Source organism: Xiphophorus couchianus, chromosome 15 (assembly GCF_001444195.1).
Source record: "Xiphophorus couchianus chromosome 15, X_couchianus-1.0, whole genome shotgun sequence".
Taxonomy (NCBI): domain Eukaryota; kingdom Metazoa; phylum Chordata; class Actinopteri; order Cyprinodontiformes; family Poeciliidae; genus Xiphophorus; species Xiphophorus couchianus.
The window spans coordinates 2545838-2563225 of NC_040242.1; the positions used below are offsets into that span (position 1 = coordinate 2545838).

General features: G+C 37.1%; 2 protein-coding genes across 2 annotated transcripts in view; one reads left to right on the forward strand and one right to left on the reverse strand.

Moving 5' to 3' along the window:
• The window catches only part of igf2r (insulin-like growth factor 2 receptor), a 42679-nt gene extending 34885 nt beyond the window's left edge, over positions 1-7794 (reverse strand). The window contains exons 1-3 of the mRNA XM_028040054.1: positions 7562-7794; positions 6104-6243; positions 1052-1170 (exon numbers count right to left, since the gene is read on the reverse strand). Of these exons, the coding sequence (XP_027895855.1) occupies positions 1052-1170; positions 6104-6243; positions 7562-7698 (396 nt within the window). The 5' untranslated portion in view covers positions 7699-7794. The remainder of the gene's footprint in view (positions 1-1051; positions 1171-6103; positions 6244-7561) is intronic.
• Positions 7795-11384: 3590 nt separating this feature from the next.
• On the forward strand, positions 11385-16176 carry ttll2 (tubulin tyrosine ligase-like family, member 2). Its single transcript, XM_028039663.1, has 5 exons — positions 11385-11463; positions 12045-12137; positions 12776-12949; positions 13541-14727; positions 15747-16176. The coding sequence occupies exons 2-5, from the start codon at positions 12090-12092 to the stop codon at positions 16060-16062; spliced, it is 1725 nt and encodes a 574-aa protein (XP_027895464.1). The 5' UTR covers positions 11385-11463; positions 12045-12089; the 3' UTR covers positions 16063-16176.
• The last annotated feature ends 1212 nt before the right edge of the window (positions 16177-17388 follow it).

Sequence of the window (17388 nt, forward strand, 5' to 3'; positions counted from 1 at the left end):
ACATAATAACCTGCTAAGCCCCTTGTCTTCGGAAACAGAACTGCTCTCATTGTGACTCGACAGGAAGTGACATCACTGCCAAAGCTACAGCAACTCTCCCTCTTTCTTTCACACACACACGCGAGCACACACACAAAACCGCAGAACAGTGATCAGATCAGCAGACACCCATTGTTCTGCATTCATTCTACAGAATTTCAAAGGTCGCACGTTTTTGTTCTATTTCCGTTTCTGCTGCTTCTGAAAACACTTATTTCAACTTTTTTGGCAATAACGTCATGTTTTTTTGTGTGTGGAATTTCAAAAAACTGAATGTAACATCACAAATCATCAGGCACTGCGCCGTTACCTAACAACCCAGATGGAGCTCCAGCATGTTTGGTCAGCTGGTTTTACTGCTGTATGCTCTGTACAATGGCTGCTGGAAAAGACAAGTGTTTTTTCTGTTGACTGAGCATCTAGAATTTCCTTGTTTGTTGTGCAGGAGGCTCCACTTTTACTTTTCAAAGATTTACGGTTATATAACTGCGAATCTGTTCGCAGCCATTTTCATGTGCGAGTGTAAATGCTGAGCTGGAGGCTCAACAATTAGGAAATGAGCAGAGAATAAAATCTCATTATCCAAGAATGATTTTGTGCGAAAAATGTAATGAACATGTTTTGCACAGCAAATAGGAAGAGCAGGTCACCTTTAAAGTGTTTTTATACCCCAGAAATTATTATAATTCTTAAAGGCAAAAATGTTACATTTGCATCTTTTTTTATCTAATTTTGCTAACCGAACCTGTTCAAGAAGAAAAATAAAGTTTCCTTTACATTGAAATGCTGCAGAATTTTTGTTTGCATATCTGTAGATGGATTAAAACGCATGCAGGGTTTGTCGTTAGGCTGCCAGAACAAAACAGCTGCGCAGAGCAGGTGTTTGCTGACGTCAGGAACAGACGAGAATAACACACAATACCAGCCAGTCACTTCCATATATCCTGATTATTACACATCCCCTGTTCAGGAAGAAACTGGTCGCCGTCAGACCGGTCGCCATGGATCTTACCATGGTTTTCCCACACTGGAAGTTGATGCTGGTTTGAACCGGGTTGGTTCCTCCCGGGCATGTGTCGGTGGCGTTGTAATCCAGCACGGTGCCGGAGAGCTTCTGCAGGGAAAGGTCACCTGCAGAGTAAATGAGGACAGGGTCAGCACGCTGTTTTATCTGCTAAAATTATTCATTTTCACCATTAGTTTTTATCTCCAAACAAACAGTTAAGACAGATTAATGTCTCAAACTCCCAACCGCCAAGTTTATTTTGACTGCAGGGTCAGAGCAGTTTTCATTTTTCATGTCAATACTCAACCGGAAAGGAAAAACTGTCCGCTGTGGGAAAAGCTCGGCGCTGCCTGGATTCGAGTTTTAAAAACTGACAGCAGGCCAGTGATTTAAAAAAAAAAAAAAAATATTTGATATTTATTGGCAGAGAATTTACAGATGGATAAAAAAAAACTGGAACACCTGAGCTTCATATGAGAAAAAAACAAATGTTTTTCCTTGTGACTGAGTGAATATTTTCAGTGATTTTATGTGTTTGTTTGTGTGAACTCTGGGTCAAGATAGGCTGCTATCACAAGACAACAATAAAAGGAATGTAACCAAGCAACCAGATGACCGACAAACCTACAAACTACAGGAGATAAGGAAGAACAGGAAAAACTGAAACCTGTATTAGCAACGCACCGTAGATCATCATTAATATGTAACAATTTCAGGCATTTTTTATGTACTGGTATCAGTTCAATAAGAAAAACTGGACCTTTATTGCTTTATTTTAATATATCGTAAAACATTTCATATTTTAACATCGTTAATATCTAACTTCGCTAATGTTCTTCTGTTACATTCTGGACCTAAATTCAATCAAATGTATTGGTATAGATTAGAACATTTCAGCAACCTTATAAAGATCAAAGCGCTTTACATGATAAAAAAAACAAAAATAAAAAGTGAACACTGAATAATTATTGTGATGAAGTAAATTTGTTTAATATTTGAATGCAAACAGAATTATTTTGTAAGAAAGATTGAATTAAAAAAATTCACCAAAAACTGCATCCTTTGCAACAAGATCACATCTAATGCAGAAGAAACACGACGCAAAAGTGATTAGAAGGTAAACAGAAAGAAGCTGGGAGAAATTAAATCATTTCCTATTCAGTCTGTTTGTTTTTGGAATGTTTTCTTTTTTTAAAGCACAGCTACAGAAAAGGTTGCATCAGATTTTACAGAAACTATCTGACATGTTTCGACCTGAGGGTATAAAACATGCAGCCTAAAGTCTCTGTCTGGATTTTACTTCCCTGAGTTCTGAGAAAACTCACGTGATTCCTTGAACTCACTGTTAGTTTAACTTCTCTAATTTAGCCTTTGGAATACAATGAGTCGGATAATTTAGTGCCTTATCGTAGTAAAACTGCTGAGCAGATAAAGCCTCAAGCTAGCAGCTCTGTGTCTGTGTGAGCTGCTGATGCGTTCAGGGGTCATGTGAGAAGTCAGTCACAGTTGTTTAACTCCAAATCATCTGACCTCTCTGCTGCTTGGTCACCACTTACTCATTCTTCCTCTTTACATAAGAGCACTTCCTCAATGCACTAAAATAAACTATAATAAAAACCAACAACTGCACAAGTTTTCACTTGATTTTAAAGCAAGTGAAACCGTGTGTTGTCTTTAAAGCTACACGGCTCCTTGTTACAGAGCGACTCTGATATCAGATATTCAACAAGGGGACTTTTGTGACCTCCGGCTGCAGGACAAGCTGTCGTTTTAGCCTGAAATAACTCAGTCTGGCAGCCAAAGAGGTCAGCAGAAGAATAAAGGAAGTGTCCTGTGAAACATTAGCTGCAGTTTTCTTTTTTAGCTCAGACATATTTTAAAATCAGCAAAAGAAACACTGAATGATTTCATATATCAGGGAGATTAAATTTAATTCAAAATTACTTTATTTATCCTAAAATTAAATGCAGTCATAACTAGCTTAGCCTGACACGATACATTTGCAGGACGATTAATTGTCCCAGAAATTATTGCGATAAATGATAAAATTGTTTTAGTAGCATTTTCAAATATAAAGAAAATAGCATAATAATACAAGAGCAATCAACTTTAATTTTGTGAAGAACACTTCACACTGCCACTTGAAGATATTTTAAATATAACAAATAAAACTCAACAACCAAAAACAATAAATAAAAATTAAACAAAAACCACACAGAACTGAAAACAAAAAGATTAAACAAAACTTCCCTTCAAAAATTATTGATCATCAGAATGGAAATCAAACTCATTTTAATTTATCATGCAATTAATTAATTAATTGCTTATTGCAACTCAGACGTGGATGGAGTAGCTGTCAGTGTTGCAACTGCATCTGAAGAGGCCTCTGACTGAAGACTGTAGGTGTATGACAGTCTCATGACTGTTATGACATGCTAACAGCTCAATAACAGAGTGTCAACCAGAAACACACTCTGGATGACACAATCAATTGTTAGCAAGCTGCTCTTCCAGGTCCTTTGCTTTTGCCTCTCCTCTTTAAATCTGCCTGAATGGTTAGAAAATGAAGTGAAGAGACAGCAGAATAGGAGAAAGGATTTTTACTTATTATGCATCTGCATCCATGAAGCCTCCTTTCCAACTCCTCTGTGATTTGAGGTCGCAGTTCAGGTATTATTGGAGCTTTAGAGATGCTAATTAGCTGCTCTCAGTTGCAAAACCTTGTTGCTATGGTTACACATTATAACAACTGTCTGAAAATAAAAAAAAAAAAAGTCAGAGCAAAAATCTTTCCAGCTGCACAGCCAGAGGGAATAATTATCCAAACATAAAACACCTCAACCAAAAAAAAAAAGTCATCGTTTAGAAAAAGAACAAATGAGAATAAACGTAGCAGCGATGCTCCAACATGCTGTCACCATTAGCGCTGCAGTTCAAGAATAAAAAATAAATAGATTTGGATTAAGTTATGCAAACCTAACTGGCCCAATGTGAACCAGTAAATGTCTAATAAACTAAAATTGTAGTTGGAGGCCCATCCAGGGTTGTATTCTTACTCAGAGTGAAACCAAAATGTAGTTCAGCTAAAACGGAATACATTTTTCAAAACTTTCATGCAGCAGTAGGGGTGCAACATCCTCCTTCAGGAAGGAAGCAGAGAAAAAAAGCTTGTTTTAAGTCAATAATTCCTGAAAACGCACCAGTTCCACTAGCAGATTAATTTGCCGATAACAAGGGAACAATATCTTTTTGTAAGTAAAATAATCAGCCAGAGGAACTGAGTCTTTTTCATCAATATTAAGGAATTATTTACTGAAAACAAGCTCTTATATGTTGCTGAAAAGTTACTAGAAAGTTAGTTTTGGATTATTTCAATTACAATAAGATATTTTCAGAAGAAACTAGACCAAAAATACTTGGTAAGATTTTGTGTTTTTGCAGTGAAGGAGATGAGGATGCTGCTGACAAACAGGAGGAAGAGGAGGAGGAGGAGGGACTCTGCCTGTTCAGCACAGAGATCAGATCTCCGATGAAGCACCAACAAACTGATCCATACAGCATCAGATCAATAGTTCAGTCAGCAATAAAACCTCCTGTTGTCGACAGTAAGACTGAGCGCGCTGTCAGGCGGCATGAAAAACATAAAAACATAAATTTCACCTCACACTCAGTGAGAAACACACAGCATGAGAAAACACTGATCAATGCTTTACTCTCAACATTAAGGAGGATTACTGCAAGGTTCTTATGCAAAAATTATTGTAACAAAACTCTCATTTCATGGTTCTTGTGTGTAAAAAGTAAAGATTTCTACATTTCTGGGACATCAAAAGAAGAGAGTTTTTCTAAAGGAGGATATTTCTGGTACAAACAAAGCATCTGGGTATGAAATATCATCATAAAAACTATGGCGTTCAGCCATTTTCACATGTTTAAATTCAATTTTAAATTTAAACATGTGAAACAGGTTGTGGTCAATAATCCATAGATCATATTACAATAATAACATTTTAATACTTTGAGAAAGATGTTGTAATATAACAACTTTATTCTCGTAACATTAATTTGTTGTACGATTTTCTTCTTGTGATATTATTATAGTCTATTTTTTCTTTCCTTGATGCGACTCTAAATCTATGTTGTATCAACCATAATATTTTGGATAAAACAAAAACAAGAAGATCTTCTTATATTTCTGCATGTTTTCATTAATCTATTGATGTCTGTTAAGTTTCAGTCACATTAAATAAAAACCCTCAGGAACTCCTAAAACACTTAAAACTGTTTCAGTTTAGATGAAAATACAGAAAAGTTTTAAAGAAATTTCCATTATGTTTTACAGAATGATGCTTTGATATTTCGATTTTGAGTTTTAATTGTCGTAATCTGTCTATATCAGCGGTCCCCAACCTTTTTAGTCGCGCAGACCGGTCAGCCCTTCGCAATTTATCTAATCCTAATCCCACCCACTGAGTTTTGATGGGCAAAGCTGACAGTTTAAATTAGAGCTGAAACGATTAATTGTAATTATTATTAAAATAATAACCAATTAATCATCAACTGAAGAATACAGACTCAAAAAAACCTTTTGCTGAAAAAACTACATATTCAGCGCAAGGATTAAACCAAAACAGAAAAAGAAAAAATACTTAAATAATCTCTGGTTGCAGCCTTAGTTTAAATTAATTCATTGTGTGCTTTAGGACAAGAATATGACATAAATTATTTAATAATAAAATAGTTATGTCTAGTTTTTAAAATTAAATGAATAAATTTTATTGAGGCACATATAATTAATTCTATATTTAATTCTGTATTTATTTTTTTAAATTAATGACATTTAAATAGTTATTTCATACGTCAATTATTTCTTGCAATTTGGCACGCTTCACTCTCCATACGAACATGGCTAAAAGTATATCTGACGGAACTATGACCCAAATTAAGCTCCGACCTGCAACATTCAACCAAATGCAGACACTTTTCCACGTAGTTCAGTCCGATATACCACCGAACAAAACCAAAGCGCTTTCTTCCTCCTTACTGGACTGTACTCACCGACCGAGTACTTGACATCACCGCTGAGGCTTTGGGCGCAAACTGCAGTGCTGGAGCCACAGCTGGTCAGTGGCGAAGACTCACAAAGCTTTATGGTGTATTTCACTTTGTTGTCCAGGTCTACAGCCTCCCATTTATAGCTGAAAGGCAGATAAGACAGAATTAATTAGGAAAGAATTGAAATCAATATTTAGTTAATAAAAATGTGAAGAAAAAGGGGCAAAACATCCAACATCTTCAATAAAATGTTCTGCAATTAAAACCGGATTGAGGTTAATTATTTTTCTTTAGTGAAGTGACAAAACCAGGAAACAAACAGCAGCCAGTGTGACCATTCAGGTTACTGGTTATCATTCCTGTCTTATTACTGAGTCAATATTTAGACAACAGCTGCACTGACAGAGCTCCAGTGCAGAAAAGCAAATATTTAGTCTCAGATGTTTTGCATCTTTTATGCTGACTGCAATAAAAACACAACGCAAAAGCCTAAAAACGTCCCACATTTTCCTTCAAAGTACTTTTGTAATCATTTTCAAAATTGACTTTTTAGTAATTTTATGTTAAATATTTTACAATCTCTAAACATCTAAAAAAACATCTCTAAAACAATACCACAATGTTAGCAAAGCATACAGCGGTTTCATTTATGCCTGAAGACAAACAATTTTTAAAATTTTACACATCTCAGCTTCATGTTAGCTTCTTCAGCAAACAAAGTGACGCACATAAAAACCATTTATTGCAATATTATTTTTGAATATTGTGATGCAGCCATTAAAGTACATCAAACTTTCCAAATATTTTCCTGGCATGCATCGCATCAAAGATGTACTTTGCAGGACCTTCTTGCTGCAAGGCAGCAGCGCTACTGTGCAGTTTGTCCGCCATCATGTCAATTAACGCAGGATGATCAGCGCCTCTTGTGATGTCATCAACAAATACGCAATAACAGAGTCAGAAGTTTAACTTTTATTGATTTTCTATTTATATTTTCTGTATTAAATGTCTATTAAAGTAGATTTTTTTTAGATTTATATATATTTATGGACAAAATATGGCAAAAGTAAATGTAATACCCACGAACTATTGATCAATAGCACTTTAAAATGTGCTCGGAAAATGTGGTCAGTCTGGCCCCTTCACCTCCCACCAGCAGAGCTTCTGCGTCAACCGCCGCTGCCATCTCAACCGCTGCCGTCCAGTTTAACCGACTGAAAGCGGTACCGCCGGAGCTAAAAGTTGGTTCTGTTTCGAAAACAAAGAGCTGCTTTTAGCTGGAGATAAATGTCAAAGGTGCTGCGATGCTAGCATTTGAACGAGTCCGGGGGAAAGCGACTTAGCGTCAGCTAACGCCGAGATAACCCGGTTTAAATGGTAAGCCGAGGGGTTTAACTAGGAAATAAGGCCGTTTAATGCGTTGTAACGCCGGTCTGATTCTGGAGGAGGTGTGCTTGTTACCTGCAGAGGTCCTGGTACCACAAGCTGCTGCGGACCTTTTCTGCTCCGGACCGAACCAAAAAACATCCCAAACCGATGCACAGCCACAGAACCAGCCTCAGAGGCCGGCGTTGGGTCGGTTTATCCTGGAAAAACATGTTTCTATTCAGCTGGACCCCGAACGTGGAGCCGAATTAAGACGACATGATACAGCAGAGTATCGGTTCTGAACCGAATCAGTAGGAAGTGACTGAATCACATGACAGGACGTCACATGACTCGGAGGTGCTGACTGTAGAGGCGTTCGCGGCCAGTAGGAAAACTAATGTCCAAACCACTAAAAGCACAAACGTCACCATTTCCATTTCCGTATGGTGTGTTGAGTAATTTTGGAATTAAAATACCATTTATAGATCGGTTAGTCCTCTTGTGTTGGTAATTGGCTAACATCTCTCATGGACAGAACATGTTACAAATTGATTTCAACTAGCTTGATTGACAGTAAAATCTATAATGTAAACAATTAATGAGACCACTTGTCGTTAATAAGAAATTTGAAGAAAAAAAAATCACAACAGCTACAATTTGAAGTAAAATGAATGAAAACAACAATGCAAGTCTCATTATAACTACAAGTAATATTTAGATTAAGGTTTGTAAATAAAAACAAATAATTAAAATTCAAAGGAGAAGCATTTTCTCTATATTCAAACCCACGTCTACATTATGTGCGTTTTAAATAATAGTTAAGTTCAAAAAGAGATATGATAGTAGATAGAATGGAAATAGATATTGGATCTATTTTCTTTACAGTAACATTTTAATTGTGATTTTATTCTTGCCTTTTTATACTGGAATTAATATTGCAAACAGGCATGAACAACAGTGACAATTTAAAAGAAGAGATATAACTTGGTTGAGTTGCTTAAAGTGTACTATGGCTAATTGAGACAGTAACAGAGACCTACCGTATGAAACAAAAAATGCATTTGTTTCCATAACAATGACTCTTGAAAGTTAAATAGGATTCTGTACTATTCAGGAATCTTGGCAGAAGACATGCTGGAAATCAGAGCATAACTTTAAAATAATTTGACATTAAATTATGACAAAAAAACCTAAAGTTTAGCCAGTATTTGCTGTTTTCTGTAGTTTCTGAATGCAGCATGAATGAAACTCATTTAATAATGTACATTCATGGAAGGACTCCTACTGCGTTATTTCACTCGGACCCTTTAAAACGCACTCTTAACAGCATGAAGGCACATTTTTTAGAGGTTGGTGTTTCTGAATGAACGGCCACAGAAAGGGGACAGTTTGAGTTCTCTACCGCCATCTAGCGGCCATCTTGTAGAAACACGCTGTGCCAAATGGCATAGCTAGACTTTCTAAACAGCCTTGAATTTCTTTCTGTTTTTCTATATTATTGCATCATGTTAGGTTTTTAAATTAGTACCTGGTAATGATCGCATTAAACAGCCCTATAAGTATCAGTAAATTATTTCACCTGATATATAAAACCCCAAATAAAAATGGTAAAACATACTGAAACTCAAATGACTAACTTTTTTTGGCTTTATAAAATTGCTGCTCCCTTAAGACATATTATTCATTACTGTGCCTCAAAAACCCTTGGCGTTTGAGTTTAGACACAACTTAATTAGTGGAAATGATCCCAACTTGAGTTGATTGACACCAACTGAGCTTATTTAAGAACAGCATGTGGCCTAGAAACATAAGGCATCTTCTTTTTAGTAAATGGAGAATGGCTCATTGGTTGATGTTGCTGTGGGTTGGCTGCTTGTCAGCAGGTAAAGATCAAAGAACTTCTGCTTCACCTTAGTTTTCTAGGAGATACCACCTTTGTACATTAACTGTATCATCAAACTTCAAATCATACTTTAGAAGAAAGCATTGAGTATCAAGGATACTGTGCTATTGTTAATGACTAAAATTATAACTTTTTTAAATTGGTACCAATTTCTAAACCTGGCAGAGGTTCTAGTTTGTATAACTGCCTAAAGATGAATTTTGACTTCAAATATTCTGTTGTAGCAGGTTCAGACTACGTGCCGTCTCACAATGAGAGCTCTACTCCTCATTGAGCTTTGACCTTTTCATCCCCACTTCTTTAAACATTTCTGAACTAATATTAATTGCAAGAAATTCAGAGAGTGGTAGGATTTCTTACCAAATCTAGTACACACTTTATCACCCTAGTCCAGTGGTGCCCAAAGTCGGTCCTTGAGGGCTGGCACCATGCATGCTTTAGTTCTCTCCAGGTGGTTTAATGCACCTGGATCAAATAATGGCTCATTAGAAGGCCTAAGAAGAACATTGAGATGCTGATTTTTACTCACCTACAGGCATCTACACGACCAGGCTTTTGATTGTCAGCTTGGGTCCAGAACTGACCCTTGTGGAACCTCACAGGTTAAAGAAAACTTGTGGTCTGTCAATGGTCTTTACTTGTATTGTGCTTATCAAGTTCAGAGCACTCAAAAGCCCTTTACACAAAGTATAAATACTTTCAGTCATTGATCTATACAAATACTGATGGTGGTAAGCCTCAGCTGTCCTCAGGCACTCTGAAAGGAGACTGCCATAAAAAGGCGCAATGGGACCAACTCTAGCAGGCAAGGAGGATGAAGAGGCCAAGAAGCTTGTCCAAGAACAGAACTTGGATGGAGCAGGAGTTTGAACCTGTAAGCCACCAACTGCAGGATAAACTCCTAGCCACTAATGTGCCCAATAGCCCAAAGAGAATTTGTCTATCCTGATCAAGAATGACATATTAGACAAAAGAACAAGTCCAATGCAGACCCAAAGGTGCCAGTTTATCAAAGATGTGCTTTCAAGGAGATAAAGTAGGGCTATCATAGAACATTAACACTTCAGAGATCATTGTTAGCTTTTACTAAGCCGGACTAAAGGTTAAAGATCTTCAACTGAGACATGAGCTGGTTAACAGCAACTGTTTCTAGTAATTCATAGAGAAATGTCAGAGAATCTTTATCTGATCTAAATAAAGATTAGATTTATTTTCATCATGGATTACCTCAACTGTTACCTGTGATTAACCACAATTTCTAAAAAGCTGGGTTCAGTTTCACAAGTCACTCCAAGGCATGATGACTAGAAAACCTGTAGAACCAAGAAAATGAGTAAATAAAACATCTGACACGAAACAGGCTAAAAGATACATATATAAAAACAACTAAGCATGGCATAATCTAAAAAACACAAAGAACAGAAGGGAACAATGCCATTACCACTGACAGTTCCTAATGGTCTGGGACTCTAATAAACCACAGTGAGTAATTATTGTAAAATAGAGAAAACATAAAAACGGTTGGGAACTTTCAAAGAGTTACTTTAACGGTTAAATTACTAAAATAATGAGAATAGACTTAAAGCCCAACGTACTAAAAAGATGAGAGATTACTAAGAAAGTAGACAATGCAATACATCAAAACAGATGCAATTTCTTTAGTTTTGACAAGTGAATGAATCAATAACTAATCATGTCACTTAGGTTCCTGTCTGATTTATATAGTTATTTTCTTCCTTTTTTTATTAGCCTCTTAAAAAGGCTTGTTTTGTTTATTCAGGTTACATTTGTTTTATATTAAAATTCAACTGAAACATTCGTAACATAAAACCCAAAACAGAGCAAGCATGTTTATATCTCTACATATTTCAGAGCTTTTTGCTTCAGCTTTTCGTTATTAAAGACCTTCCAGGTTTTGTCATCAGAGCCGCTTCTCAGGAACTGATGACTCTGACATGGTTCAGACAATTGATGCCGCATTTTGTGAGTAGGTGGAGCTCAGAGAACTGACAGCTTATCAACAACTCGCTGAAAGACAAGACCTCGACATAAAAGGACAAAACTACTTTTATTCTGAGTACTTTATACAAAGGTAAGATGAAATTATCTGTTTTTGCTTTGGAAATGAAGGGAAAATGTAAACGTTTTTGGCCTATTTAAAAATTTTTATGTAACAAACAAGAGTAACATCAAATCTGAGATTCACATTTAGCATAAATGATGCCTGGGCTGTTTATCACTGTATTTGTGAACATCAGTTTGAATTGCAATACATATTTTCAGCTAATGGATAATTGATGCACTCTCACCCTTCTCTCGGTGCTGATGGGTCAACAAAGTGTTGGGTTTGTTTGGCCGTCTCAGATTTACAACCGGAATGTTTCAGCTCACACAAGAACAAGCAGCCAGGCCGGGTTAAATGTTAACTGCATTGTTTGTAAATGCTGAATGCAGCTTAACATTTATGAGAGCTTTAAAATGGTGCCCAGAGGAACGTCTGCGTTGTTTATTTTTAACCCGACTACTTGTTAATAACTACCAAATATTAAAATTCCAACAAGTTCTTGATCTAAAGCCAGAGAAGGAGCATCTTTAGCTTACACTTTTTAAAATTATGGGCTTAAATATGTATATCTGAACAATCATGCACTAAAAAAACCATGTTTAATACAGGAGAGTGTCTAGTTTTCTGCTCCTTGCTGCACTTCCTGAAGCTGCATGGCTGCGTCGCTGGTGTTCAGACTGCATGACCGAGGTCCACAACTGGTGAGTATGACGGCTTATTAAGGCCACTGCAGATAGAAAACAAATGTATGAGAAAATCTCTGAGAAAAATTTCAGAAATTCTGGGATTTATCTCAGAAAGTTTCAAGAAAAAAACGCTGAAATTTTGAAAAGTAGAAAATTTGCAAGAAAAATTTTAAGAATTCTGAGATTAATCTCAGAAATCTTCCAAAAAGAAAGAAAAAATATCCTGAGTTTGAAAAGTTGAAAATTTGCTAGAAAAAAATCAAAACCTTTGAAATCTCAGAAATTGTTTAGAAAACTTTTGAAATTTCTGAGTTTGAAAAGTCAAAGATTTTTGACTTCTGGAAAATTTTAGTTTTAAAAGTTGAGAACTTTCTCCTTCTTCAACTAAGAAAATTCTGACTTTTTTCTAGAAATAATTCAGAAACTTTGGACTTTTCAAACTCAGAAATTTCTATATCTATTCTAAAACATTTCTGAGATTAGTCTAAAAATGTTTTGTTTTTTTCTTGCAAATATTCAGTTTTGGAGCTCAGAAATGTCCTTGTTTTTACCAGAAAATTTGAAAGATTGAGATTATTCAGAAAATTTATTGGGTTTTAGTGGAAATTTATTCCTTTTGTTGTATCTCCGATGGCCCTAACGCGCTGTCGTAGGTGAGGGAAGTGCTCCTGGAACGAGGATGGAAAGAATATGACAAATGGGAACGCGAGGACAGAGACTGGAACCTCTACTGGAGGGGGTCAGAGTTTCACAGCTCAGAATATCACAGCCTGCTGCCATGGCAACGCCTCAATCACCATCCCAAAACTGCTGGCATCACGCGAAAGGTGATGCTTTGATATACAATTACTGTTATTTTGCATAGATTACATTTCCACATTTCCACTAATTCACCTGTAGGTGTGATATTAAACAGTCACTGTACAACTTTTGAACCTCCAACAGATTTATTAATTCAAAAAGGGGAAAGACAAGAGTTTTGTTGTTGACTGAACATCCAGAAACCACTTGCTGGATTCTTGTTGAATGTGCAGGAGGCTCCGCTTCTGTTTTGCAAAGATGTACGGTTGTATAATTGTGCATCTGTTTCTTATTTGGATTTAAAGTGACAGAGACCCTAAAATAGCTCAAAATAGGCAGAACTGGGCAGACTAAAAATGGTAATGAACATGTTTTGTTTAACCCACAGGCCTAATCTGTTCAAGGAAGCATAATAGGTCACCTTTAAGAGTTTTATTATGAGTTTAATTGAAAAATGTCCAAAATGTGTTTATCTCAACAGAAATATGCCCAAATATAAAATTTATTAGCTTTACTAATGGCTTTTTACAAGCTGCTGTCTGTTTGAATAAAATGATAATGAAACAGAACAGAAATGATGAAAAACTAAATGATGCTCTCTTAACTTCTTTTGAAAGGACTCACTGGTTCGCAACCTGAGGAGAATGAAGGCAACATTTGGTTCAGCTCTCTACAACTTCAGTCCGACAACCTTCATCCTTCCCAACGAATACACCAGTTTCCTGGCTGAATACAAGCTGCTTCCTAACAGAGAACAATCAGTTTGTTGGATTTGTAAACCCGTTGACCTCTCCAGAGGTCGAGGTATTTTCCTCTTCCGGGACATGAAAGACTTGGTCTACAACTGCTCTGTCGTGGTGCAGCGGTATATCAGCAACCCCCTGCTGATATCAGGGTACAAGTTTGACCTGAGGATTTACGTGTGTGTGAAAAGCTTCCATCCACTTACTGTTTACATCCACCAGGAGGCGCTGGTGCGCTTCGCCACAGAGAAATACAACCTGTCCTCTCTGTCTAACGTGTTCGCTCACCTCACCAACACCAGCATCAATAAGTTCGGTCCCTTCTATAAAACCCAGAAAGGACAGGTCGGTTCGGGGTGTAAGTGGACTATGAGCAAGTTCAGGTATTTCCTCCAGAACCAGAACATTAATGAGCTGTTTCTGTGGCAGAGGATCAACAACATCGTCACGCTGACGCTCCTCTCCATCACTGGGTCGGTACCGAACTGTCCGAACTGCGTGGAGCTTTTCGGCTTTGACATCCTCATTGATAGTAAGTTCAGACCCTGGCTTCTGGAGGTCAACCACAACCCGTCACTGGCTCTGGACTGCCGAACCGACTTATCAGTAAAGAAGGGGCTGATCAGTGATCTGGTCGATTTGATGGATTACACAGCTGTTGATGGTCTAAGAGGCAAAACCTATCAGACACAACGAAATGTCCAAACTAGCTTCAATGCTAACATCTCAACACCTGTTCCTTCACTCCCCAAGCTGAAAGATCACAACTTTCAACAGAAAAATAAAAAATCTTCAAAAATGCATCATGAAAAGACAAAAAGATATCTTCCACCTGATGAGACTTTACACTGGATACTCGGCTCATACTCAAAGATGAACGTGGTGAAAACAGGTTTTTCATCAGGCCAGATGAAATATACTCCTCAGGTTACAAACCGAGACAACGCTGAAACACAAGATGAAATGGAGAACGAGGTTTCCTCTTCGGTACTCGGTACTCAGGGCAGAAGGTCAACATTCAGACCATCTACAGATTCCTGGAGGCTTCCAGACATCTACAGGTAAACGTTTCTCTTCTTACTAATTCATACTTTCAGTACAAATAGCCAGACTTTCTCGTAATCTGCAGATTTATTGCGCTGGATTTCAAAATATTGTTGGAAGTTTTTTTGGGACTTTGGCTGCTTTTGGGGCGTTTTCCCACCAGGTAGTCTGGCAGTTCGCTTTCACACTGCGCTGCATCAAATCCAACCTAATTGAAAAACCTGTTCCCCTCCTCGCCTGTGGGGGCGCTGCATCAAGAACCACTGAAGCAAAAGACACGAAAACCTCAGAAGAAAACAAGAGCGCAACTTCCTTCTTCACAAAATGTACACAAAAATGGAGTTCCATAAAATTTGAGCCATTGTAGGATTTCTTTTTCTCTCTGCCTAAATAGTGTGACCCATTTCTCCTGATGTGCTAGGCTAGCATATTTGTTTTAGTTGCATTTACCCAGAATAAGTAACAAGTACCAAAGGAAAGAAGAAAGAAAGACAAGAAGTAAATGAAGAAAGGAAAGCTAGATTTTAAAGGAAAGAAGGAAGAAAGGGAGTAAACAAATGTAGGAAGGAAGGAGGAAAAGAAGGGAGGAAGGAAAAATAGAAATAAGTTCTAAAGGAAGAAAGAAAGAGAGAAGTATCAAAGGACAGAAAGAAGGAAGACAAACAAGTCTTCCTTTGTTTACAAGAGTAAACAAAGAAAAGGAGAATTAGCCTACATAGAGAACAAGTCATAAAGGAAGGAAGGAAAGAAAAATAAAGGAAGTGAACAAAGAAAAAAGGAAGGATGGGAGGAAAACTATTCTAACTTGAGTCAAATTTATGCGCGTTAAACTGATCATGAATCAAAAAATGTAAAAGATATCAGCCACATTAAATCAGGAAAACAATCTAATAAATGAGTTAGAATAAATCATTGATCCTACAAAAACCTCACTCCTCCACATGTAGATATAGTTCCATATGTAACATTGTTTACTTGTTTATTACACTTTGTTCAATAAAGTCAAACTCAACTCATGTCAAATGTTGCTTCACAGAAAACGTTGGAGGTTCCATGTTCAGGAAGCGAAGCCTCCGATTGGTCAACATGTTCCACCAATCAGAGCTGGAGGCTTCATTCGGACTTTCTCGTTTAACCCGGCAACACTGAAGGCTTCCCTGGTCAAACTGGACGTCCTGGTCGTCATACAGGAGCTGCAGAAGCTGACGGCTCGGGTGGCTTCAGGCCGACGGGAGGAAACAACAGGAGAGGAAGAGGAGGAGGATGAAGACTGCTTTGATTCACTGCTGTGGGGGCCAGAAGACCCCCCGCTGCTCAGTCAGTGGCTCAACACCAAAAATAAAAATACCTGATCCAAGAAACAGAAATGATCAGGTGGAGCTTTGGCAACATAAAGCATTTCTGCAGAACTCTGATTTATTTTTATTTCAACTGAGGAAGGAAGGAAGGAAGGAAGGAAGGAAGGAAGGAAGGAAGGAAGGAAGGAAGGAAGAAAAGAAGGAAGGAAGGAAGGAAGGAAAGAAGGAAGGGAGGATGGAAGGAAGGAAATAAGTGAAAAAAATCATTTAAAAAACTGATCCAAGAAACAGAAATGATCAGATTAAGTAATTGGGAATATTAGATGAAATTTGTTTCAGTGAAACTCATATGTTGTGTTTTTGTGTCTTGTTTATTAAATGTCATTAAACGACTAAAATGTTTTGATAAAACCAGGAAGAATATCATGAGGTCAGCTGGTTCTTTTGTTTCCTCATTAATTATTCACAGGGTGCTTAAAGGCGCCTTAATGGGAAAAAGAAACAAACACAAAACCTCAACAATGAGATTATCAACTGGAACATGATCCATTAAGGAAGTCCAGTTAGCATCTCCTGTTTCCTGAATTTCATGTCATTTTAGTGCTTTAAAAATATTCTAATCTACTTTCCAAAGCCGTGATCCGTATTTATCAGGATCAGAGATTAAACTGAGAGCCAGAGGAAGGCAGCAAGGCTCAGTTTCAACCGACTGAAGAAATTAGAGCAGAAAACAATTTCAGATTATTTACTGAATCTGAGGGGAAAAATATCAGAGAAATTAGATAAAATCTCGTTAGCGTCTAATTGACCTCTTGATGTGAGAGTGTTTTGTGTCAAAGTTTCCATTTAGTAAATATTTTTATATATTTACAGTTTGGTTTGGAAGGATGCAAATGGATTTATGAACACTTCTCCAGATAGTGATGAGATTAAAAGGAATGAAATGTTTCAAAATGAAAGGAATAAAGAAAATTTGATAAAAGGGAAGAAATGAAAGAGGAAGGAAAACAAAGAAAAAGAGGAATGAAGGAAGAAAGAGGATAAGAACAAGAACAAGTCAAAAAGGAGAAAGGAAGGAAGAAGGAAAGACTGAAGGAGAAAACAGAAAAGGAAAGGAATGAGTAAAGTAGGAAGGAAAAATGAAGTGAAGGAAGGAAAGGGGGAGTGAACAAAATAAGAAAAATGAATGAATGAAGGAAAATGTGATGGAGGAAGGAAGAAAGAAGAGGAAGAGAAAGGAAATAAAGAAGGACTAAGGAGAGAAGGAAGAAAGAAAACAGAAACAAAGGACAATAAAGAACAAAGGAAGAACTGAAGGAAATAAACAAAGGGAGGAAGGAAGTAAGAAAGAAGTAAAAAAGGAATGAAGTTTTAAAGAAG